This window comes from Habropoda laboriosa, unplaced genomic scaffold (genome assembly GCF_001263275.1).
Source record: "Habropoda laboriosa isolate 0110345459 unplaced genomic scaffold, ASM126327v1 scaffold22, whole genome shotgun sequence".
Taxonomy (NCBI): domain Eukaryota; kingdom Metazoa; phylum Arthropoda; class Insecta; order Hymenoptera; family Apidae; genus Habropoda; species Habropoda laboriosa.
The window spans coordinates 1064015-1074219 of record NW_017100261.1 but is presented as its reverse complement, the minus strand read 5'-3'; the positions used below and the strand labels follow the sequence as shown (position 1 = coordinate 1074219).

Genomic DNA, 10205 nt, shown 5'->3' with positions numbered 1-10205 from the left:
AGATCTATCATCTCTAAATCGAGCGATTCTAAAAAGTTTAGACCGAGAGCCCGGTTGATTGGTAATTTTCCCCTCAATTGGCTCAGAGAATCGAAGCCCGCGGGGCAAGTGTATCCCGTTCCCACGGGATACCCTGGCGTTATAACGGCCAGGCCGGTCTGATTTTCTGTCGATCGTAATAGCCGCGGTTTAATAACCGAAAATAATTGTGTACACACCATCCATCGATTTTACGCCTCGCCGCAGAGGAGCAGGCCTCCACGCGTCCCTTTCGTTCTTAATCTATCGTCCCGCGGTGTGAAACAACGTCATTACCTGTCGTTCTGCGGAAGAGGAAAACCGTCCAGGGTCCAGGAGAAGTGTGGCGTTGGATTTCCTGTTGCGATGCACTTCAACGACACCGAAGGACCCGGTTGGATGGTCTGTTCGATGAATTTGTACAGAAGCTGCGGCGCTGCGTCTACACAGAGAGAGAACCATTAAAGGATTTAAACGCTTCTCGATCCCCACGTTGTCGACGATGAAACGCCGTCGACGACGTCGACGAGCAGTTTTCTCTTTCCTTCTTTTTTTAAAACAATTATGCAAATGGTGGCCGTCGGTTAATGGGCGTTAAAGTGGGTCGAAGGTTCGAGGTGAAAACCGTGGAATATAATTTTCTTTCCCCGCGCGTGCTTCGCGTGTATTTTTCTTCCTTTTTTTTTTTTCACTCGTTCGAGGGGGATAATCGTTCTCGAAAAACTCGTTGAACTCGCGCTATGGAATAAAAAAAGGGTTGGCTTAATTTGGTTGGTTATTTTGTTCCGCGTTTTCATTTTATGGTTTCAAAGTTGAATATCGCTTTTTTCCATTCACCAGGCGACTGCGTGAGAGAGAAAGATAGAGGGAGAGAGCAGCGAATGGTAATTCGTCGGGGGTTGCGCGTATTTTCCCTCCCGACGCCGTTTCACCCTCCACACCGCGGGCGATACGCGAAAACTAAATGACGCTTCTAGCAACATTACGCCGGACCCGGCGTGTTTCAATTTCACCAGATGGAATCGATCGCCGCTGGAATTCACCCGGAATCCATCGAGATTTCGAAATAATTCAATGGTGCGTGTATACACACCATAAGCAGGTAAATGCGTGCAGATTATAGGTGGGGATTTGCCCGTATAGAGAATTGCTTCTGTTTCTGCACCCGGGAATTAGACGTGTCCCTCCTTGTTATTCCAGGTAACAACACGTGGAACAAAGTGTCGCTAATACAACCGATAACTCTGACAAACTTCATTTTCCTACAATCCAACACACACGTACACATTCTCTCCCTCTCTCTCTCTCTGTATCGCGAACGCATTTCTCTTTAAAACGAAACTACAAACGTGAACCAACCTCTCGAATGGGATCGCGTGGATCAGAATTCCAGGATGAAATTCAAATTCATTCGGATCTGGAAGTTGCAAGGAAAGGGATCGAAATTCCCGTGCAGGATGGTGAACTAACGAGCGGAATAGGGGATGGAGTGTAACTGTGGCTAGAGAATATCGGTGCACCTGGTTCAGGTGGCCTGTGGGTGTTCGGGGTCACGCATACACAAGGAGGCGGCGCGTACGATCCGTGGAAATGATCCTGGCTCGCCGCAAGGCGGGGTATTATGCACGCAACATTTACATGACAAGGCCTGTACGCGGGCAGAACTATCGATCTGCGGTTTGACGCCTGAACTCGAGTGCCGCCTAGTGAATTAACCCCAAATTATAGAGCCGACAATAACCGAGCTGCACGGAGCTGCGCGGCTGTTTGCTCACGGCGTAAATCAGGATGCCGTATTGCCGAATGCCACGCCCCGTTTTGCGCCATCGCGTACAATAATACGCGACGCGGGTTCTCGTTGTCATTCACCGAAACCCGGTGTACCGTAGGTTATCGAAAACCTCGCACCGTTCCGTTCACCGTATCGCCCCATCGGACGATGCCTCTCTGTCCTCCTCGATGCTGGTTCGAAGTTGGTACGCCGTCTTTGAGCGAACGTTGACCGATCGATTTGCGTGGATCGTTCTTCTTCTCTTTTCAGGAGTAGGGTGAAATTGTAGGAAAAGGAAATAAGGTGGTTACGATGAAATGAGTGGCTAGTGGCCGTATTCGAGCGCTTAGGACAGAAAAGTGCTTCAGAAATATGCTTTCGTTCCACAAATTTTCATTCTTCCTCGCTTTGCCTCACATTTTCTTGTTCTCACTCTGTCACTTTTCTATTCCTTTGTCATACGAGCGCCTATTGCGAGAGTGATGGGTTATGGTAGATTGTAAATATTTAAGCGAGTGTTTGGACACAGAGGTAGACGTGTGATAGGACTTTTCGTGCGAATGTTTAGCAAGAATAGTGGTGTGAATGAAAATTGTTTGGAACGAGAGCGTGAGAGTATCGGGTGAACGAAGACCTTTCAAAGATTTGGGTGGACGTGAGAGAAAAACGATGAAAGATCTAGAGAAGGAGAGAACGAGCGGTTGAACGAGACGAGCGAGAGTCATAGAGTTATAGAGTATTAACCCTATAACGTTCACATTTTCCTCAGTTTTAAATGCCAAAAATCATCAATTTTTTTTTAAATTACTTCCTAGGCGTATAGAAATTAGTTTCCCATTTATTTTAGATTTTTGCAATACAACAGAAAGAATAGCGCAATGTGAATAAGAATTAAAGTGTTAGCGTAAAGTAGAGAGAACAGAGACATTGCGATGACTATCATTGAGTCCTGAATTTCAAATACACTCGTTATTGTTCTAAACTTTATTAACTTGGACTCGGTAAGCGATTTTTACTGGCATTAGTATTAGTAGCCATGATACAAAATTATGTCGATTTTGAATAAAACAAAAAGAAATAAAATTCGTAATACTCTTTCTCTAGTTATTGCTGCAAAAGTCATGACATCGCTTCGGAGAAAAAGTGTAACACGAAGTAGGAATTTTAAGATCAAATTGTGAAACTAATCATTTTGACTGGAGTGTTAATTCTAGTGTTAAATACCTGTCAGTTTTTCATCCAGTAGACAAACGAAGAGATAGGAAAGAATCCAAATTTCTCTCGTTTCAACGCGTTTCACTGCTGCATTCTCCAATGTCAACGCTCTGTTTCTTTCCACGTTTGAACGTTTCAGAACGGCTGCGGTGTTCTTGGTAGATATTCGAGAGCAATTTGCGATTATTACGGAACGGCGAGAAATTGTAGATTCAATCTAGTAGTAGGGTTTAGCCGCGTATGGCTGGTCGCTTTGATGAGAGAGGCTCGCAGTGGTTCGTGTCTTGGTGGTCAGACAGCCGCAGTAGTACGAGTCGATCATAGAGTCGTCATTATGGCTTTGTTAGGAGAACACGGTATTAATTGTTCTGCCTTGCATAGCGTACGATTCCCTCTTGCAATTACGCGTCTATACACTATCCTCACTCGCGACTACGCTTCCGTAAAATCGAACCTTCGCCGCCGATCCTTTTATCCAAGGTTTCCGTTGAACCCCGAAATTTATTCACGTCCCGTGATGCACACAATAATTCTTCGAATTTGAACATTTTCGCAATAACCTCCCGAGCGTTGTTTCACATTCGGACATACTCGGGACGTGGTTGAAACTGCGCTCGTTCGTTGATAGGAAACAGAGCGTATCGACGGTGGTGCGGGGAGAAGACGAGGGCGATTTGCGATTCGGTAATTCGACAGGAAGACATTATTTACCGTGGCGCGATTGCCGGCCCGGGAAATGCGCTAAAGCGCGGTATAAATAAAATGGAAGTTTGCCAGTACCGGTGAGAACCGTTCCCGCCAGAGAGATCTGTCGCGTTCTATGAAAATGACAGGACAGGCAGGTGGCGATATTACCGGTGTGAAAAACGCCTCTTTATCGTTGCCGTTCGTTTATAAAAACCAGAAAAAGGAAACACGCCGAGAGGCGAGAGAGAGAGAGAGAGAGAGGAGGTACTGTGAATATTGACTTACGCGATCGGTCCGGTGAAAAAATTTAACGCCGGTATTTTACAAAATATTTCGCAATTTCGACGAGCCCGAATATTCACGTGGAATCATTTGGCCCGGTGCCAAAATCGACGGTTTCCTTTCTCTCTAATTCTTTTCCACGGGCCATATGTGCGTTCCATAAACCGTTCCGCTTTGCCCTCTTCCCCCATTCCGACCCCCTCTTTTGGCCCTCGGTCGAATAAATTGGAGGAAGAAAAGAGACAGAGCAAAAAAAGAGAGAGATAGAAAAAGGAAAAAACCGCGCTGTTAGCGGATAGAAGCGTTTCTACGTTACGCGCGTACATCTGTTTCCCCTCTTTTCAAAGTCGGTTCGGCATCGTTACAAAAGTTCGCCGCTTTGATTCCTTTCCCTTTGTCACGCGAGAGGATTAGTCCGCTTCCAATTATTTCGAGTTGCACAAAGCGATACGCATCGACAGTGAGAAAGAGAGAGAGAGGAAAGAGCGAAAATGAGAGAGAGAGAGAGAGAGGAATAGAACGATTTCGATTCTACGTGCTTTTTTTCCCTTCCTTTCATTTCTCAAAATCCTGCGTTCGCTTGAACGCATGAATTATTTAAAAGGACAGTAGTGGTGGTCGATGAAAAGGAAGGCAGAGCGCGTCCTCGTGGACAAAAGGAACGAACGGGGAACGTCGTGACTTATCGGCGAGAGACCGAGAGGGAAAGTTATTAACCGCGGAGAATTGAACGTGTTCTCGAGCCCCGCGACTGACTGAACGAACGAACTGATCGGTGAAATTCCAACTTTCTCTTTGTTTTTTTTTTCTCGTCGACGTTTAAAAATTTCCACGGGCACAACGACCCGACTGAGAAATAGAGTCCGCCCAGGGAAATAAACGAACGCCTGTCCCTTCTACGTTTTACCCGACGTTCGAGGGGCATCGTTCAATATCCCCCGCGACAGAGCAGGGACGTTCGGCGAATAAAATGAACTCTTGGTCTTCATTAAAACTGTTCGAAGTAATTGTAGAACGAAGTTTGAAATCGGACGCATCTGGTACCTTTTAAGCGTCGCGATAATCGACATCTGCCGATCCGAGGGACGAGAATATCTTCTTATCGCGTGAAACAAGAATAAACTCTTTTACTAATGCAGACATTCTCCGAGGAGAGTTAACAGTTTAAAATATAAAGTAAATTGCTTTGATAGCTGTAATGTTAACCTCTCGGATCAACCGGAAAATTACCGAGATATTCGATATTAATGCGGGAGGGTTTAGAGGAGAACCGGGGAAACTTTTAATTAAATATTTTACAGTAAACAGAATTTTTGTCTTATGACTCTTCGTTCGTCTTTTCCTCTGCCTGTTTACGAGTATTTTTAAGTACAGACTACATGTTAACACATTGCGTTCGACACCTCTGCTCGCTCAACCCGCTTCCAGGGCCCGCACATTTTTTAACGCTCGAAAAAAACTTTGTACAATGCATATTCTTATTTATATTCTTAAATATTACGTATGTAGGCTTTTTTACATTTTAACTATTATTTGTTATATAAATAAAATTAAATCGATTAATTATTATTTATTTTACAAACTTGAATAATGCTTCGGAGTATGATATCTGGTGAAGCATTCTCCTTTGTGCAATGGTATTTGGCATAATTTGCAACTGTATCTGGTTTTGCTCCTTTTTCCATTGGACGAACGGACTTCACTTTTTTTTTTTTCTTTTATTTCGCTAATCATTTGTCGCAAGAATATGCAAGGCTTCGTTGCCTTGGTAATGTAACAAACAAATTCATTTTTAATTTCTTGAGAAATCGAGACGCGCGTGTGAAAAAACATTAAAACGAGATATCTCGTAACCCGGCCACAAAGTTCGGTTTACTATAAACGATATATCTCGTGACCCATACGCAATGTGTTAATTTGCACTCACTCAATCACCACTGGAAATTTAGTTGAAATTACATTAATATAAGCAAACAACAATAATAACCAAATAGTGATAACTAGACTGCGGATTTTTACGCATTTGTACAGATTGCACGCAATATGAAAAATATACCAAATACCTGAATTATAGAGCTTTTTATAGTAGCTAGTAGGTGAAATAATTTTCTGCCCAAGTTCTACTTTTTTTACTATATTCTGAAAAATAGAAATTTGCTTACAAACCCGCTGCCTAGTGATAACAGTATTCCTACGTTAGTATGTTAACGACAGTGTATTTTTCGTACGATTTATGGCAGATATGTAGCCTACGTGTGGCCACAGAGAGTGTTTACGAGAGGAGACAATCCAGACGACCAACGATTGCTACTGGCTCGAAGTTACATATCTATCGGGTGTCACAAGATTCATACGAGAAAATTTAAGGATGGCAAGCAGCCCTACGTTTCACTGCTCTAAGAATAAGAACATTATTCCCAAAGGATCTAGCCCTCTAGAAAGATAACTATAAAAAACAGCACAGCACTTACCCGAAAACTGCAAAACAGTACCCGTATTACTCAACCATTCGCTAAACATTTCTACCAAGTGTAAAACAAAACACCGCGACATTACATTCCACGTTACATCTTCCGTCGTTCCTTCTTCCGGCACATCCTCTTTTTTCCCCCCCGATTCTCGAGCCGTCGTCGAGTCGCGAGGAACCTCTCGCTCTCGCGTTTCGAAACTAGCCAACGAAACAAGAGGCAGGTGGATAAGAGGGATGGGATAGTAAACGAAGACGTTGTTGCACGGGACATCTAGCCCTGTGAGAAATGTCAGCCGATGCTTCAGCCGCGTATACGTGACACTAAGACGAAAATGGCCGTCGGTATGTACGTGCACTTAAGACGCTCGACTGACAGCGTCGTTTAAGGTAATGGATTATGTCACGCGGAAGCCAGGCGTTTTCGTTCTTCCACGCTAGTTTTAAAGACGTCGGCCCCACCGGAATATTTCGGCCCTGCATTTCGTGGGTGGAACGTGATGAGAAATAGTGGGACAGAGGGTGAGAAGGGTAAAGCGCAATTCGTTCAGGCCACGGCCATGGAGCGTTCGTTCGTTCTGGGTTTTTGCGCGGGAATTTCGAGCTGGGCACCACACCAACACTTTTAACCGACGCTCCTCATCCCTCTAGCGACGCGTTTCTTTCACTCCACGAGCTGGCGGCAGCTTCGCCCGGCTTCCCACCCTCGTGACTAAGACAAATGGTATGTATTTATTTCACGGCACGCCAGCCAGTGGATTTCTCCTTTCTCCATTATGCATCGCCCTCGTTAAGCATTTTTTTCCCTCCTCCTCTCTTCCTTTCGACGCTCTCCTCTCTCTCTCCCTCGAGCTTTTTCATCCTTTACTATTTTCTTCGTCTTCTTCGTCCTTCTTTCGTCCTTTTACACCTTTCCTCCTCCTTCTCCTTTCGTCCTCGCTCCGCGGTCTTATTTCCCCTCTCAACCACCCACCCCGGCAGAGCTCTGGCAGACCGAGCTTTTTGTCGCGTCGCCCTCCTCGAGAATGGGCGCGAGAATGGGCGAGACCGCGACGCGGCGAGATCGGGAGAACCGACGGAGTAATGAAAGAATTCGGTTGCGCGTATTGAACGAGAGTGGTTTCCCTCGGATAGCAGGGTGGAAAAGGAGGTGAAAAAGGAGAGGCAGCTGGATGCGACGAAGCGTGGAATCATGTTGCCAGCCACGGGGAGTATACATTCCAGGTGAAATTCTGAAACGAAACTAAAGGTGCCGGGGGAGAATTTTATATCCTACTTACGAGCCGATATATCGACTCGTTCGTTCGTCGAACTTCTCGACGTGTTCTTCACCAGTCTGGCGAAGTCTCGTTTCCGAGATTAACGAAGCACGAGAACCACAGGTAGACGTTTCGCCCCGGCGAAAACTTCGCCGTTAATTAAAAATATTTAACTCATCCGACGGATAAACGGGGTGGGGATAAAGCGTCATTGTAATACGTATTTTTATCGCGTTTAACGGACTTACTTGGGCGTATAGCCGATAAAAAGCGGCGGTGGGTCGTCGGAAGTGGTCGTAGGGAAAAGTTTCGCAATAGAGAGCCTTGGTTAACAGTGGACCTGGTAATAGCTTTAATTCAGCCTTATTATTTTCAGACGGAACTTTTATAAAACTTCCGCGAACCTCGTAGAAGCTAGCCTCGTGAAAAGGAGGGGGAAGAGGTGTGGTAGAAGTGTAGAGGAGAGGAGGGTTACGAGCGCTTAGGTACACTAATCCGTCTTGACCCCCGGTGCAGCAACACGCTTTAAGTACATCTTGCTGTTGTACGAGTTACGTTTTGCCAGGGAAAAAGTTAACCGTGGCGTTACCACCGCTATAGGCGAAGGACTGAAGAAACAGGCGTCAGATATATTTTCATCGCTCTTAAATTTTTTAACTTTCGAAGGGGGTAATTCCGCGCGCTGGCCAAGCCAGGCTCTCTCGCCTCGTTCAACACACACGCACCGTTCGTAAAACAGGCGAATGAAAGTTTAAGAATTAAAGCGCACTCACCCCCTAGACGTAGCTCTGCGGTCGCCTGGACCATCTCGTAGTCGTTCTTCGCGAAACACTGATACATCCCCTTGTCGTCCCTCACCACAGAGGTAACGTGCAACGTGGACCCGTCGTTTCCAGTGATCTTGCTCCTACCAGAAGCCCCTTCTCTGACAGGAAGTCCATCCTTCGTCCAGAAGATCACTGGAACCGGTTGTCCGGTGACAGAACACTGAAACTCCGCATCCTTGCCTAGGTCGACGGTAACCTGCAACAGTTATCGATTTCGTGGACGTTAGCTTCAGCGCACGTTCGCCAATAAATGTCACTTTTAATATCCCCGACTGTCCTTAGAACTTAATATCGTTCGCGAGGGAAAAGTTGGCTTTGGTCCGCCGATTTCGAGGGAAACCTCGACAGCTGCGCGGTGCTTTCTCGAACGTGAACGTCGATTCTGGCACGGTTCGATTTGAGAAAGCTCGATACGAGATTCTTATATATATTACATGGACTCTTTCTGCTCTCTCTCTCTCTCTCTCTTGGACTCTCTCTGTCCTCTCCAGAAAGTCCAAGAAATTCAATCCCGAATTCACTACGAAGGCATGCACAACAAAACACTTCTCCTCTCTGGAGACGCCCCTCTCCCTTCGTTGGTTCTCCAAAGGTGATTAGAGTCCAAGAGAAATTGGGTGGACGCTATCCAGAGTCCAACACAAAGGCAAGGAAGAATCTTCCTTGTAAATTACCCATTTCCTGGAGACCTCGTCTTTCACCCTTCATTTTCAGATGAATCGGTGAATCTATGCACGAGAAATGAGTTGATCTATGAAAGAGTGCAGTAAGAACGAATGCTGCCTCGATTACTAACCATCTAAAGACTCTTTAAGAGAACTCATTCGAATCACCCTTATTCACGATGCATACTATGTCACCAATATATATATACCACCATTTCCCATGGTCAAGGTAAACCAAAATCTTATCTCTACGTGAACGACAGGAGATCAATCCGCCGATCTCTCTCTCCAGCTATAGCTCCTATATTTAACATCCATCCTGTGTTACCGACGTAATAAATTACCTAACCTATGCAACGTCATAAGACGAAGATCCGATTTCACGGCATCACACAAACAAAGCCAGATGATATTTCGTTGGTGCTTTGTTCACGGTGCTTAACGCGAGCAGTAGCTCTATCAATACCATCCTCCAATTTCCTTATCCATTTTCGAAACATCGACGGAACGTTCAATCTCCGCCTCGTACTATCCTTTAATCCTCCGTCTATCGGTTAGGCTAGATTCTCTCCAGGCCGTTCGAATTATGAGAGATCGGCGTGGAAAGACGGCGGATCGAAGGAAACTCGAGGGAATCGATAGGAACGGGCGGCGTGGAAAAGAAGAGAGGCGGCACGCAATCGTTCCGGAACGCGAGTAGAAAACGCTTAACGTGCTCAGACACAACGGGAGAAATTCCAGGCGAGCGTGAGCGGCCATGCCGGCAAATCGAATGTCCTGTTGGGTATTTCATCGTCCACCTTCGAAAGCTTAATTGCTTCCGGGTCGCGCGGTCATCTCCCTTTGATCAGTTTGCCGCTGGCCCATCTGATTTATCATTAACGAGAATCGTTCTCTGTAAACGGGTTGCGGCGAAAGCGGTTCAACTGCGCACACGCTGTGGGCAATAATAAGTCGCGCGACGGATCAACGACTCTCTCTCTCTCCCTCTATGGATGTTCTCGTGCAGTTGTG

At 45.7% G+C, this 10205-nt stretch overlaps 1 protein-coding gene across 1 annotated transcript in view; it reads right to left on the bottom strand.

Moving 5' to 3' along the window:
• LOC108572725 (Down syndrome cell adhesion molecule-like protein Dscam2) overlaps positions 1 to 10205 on the bottom strand; it is a 110204-nt gene that overhangs the window by 51439 nt on the left and 48560 nt on the right. Inside the window, exons 5-6 of the mRNA XM_017935001.1 lie at positions 8473 to 8722; positions 316 to 460 (exon numbers count right to left, since the gene is read on the bottom strand). Of these exons, the coding sequence (XP_017790490.1) occupies positions 316 to 460; positions 8473 to 8722 (395 nt within the window). The remainder of the gene's footprint in view (positions 1 to 315; positions 461 to 8472; positions 8723 to 10205) is intronic.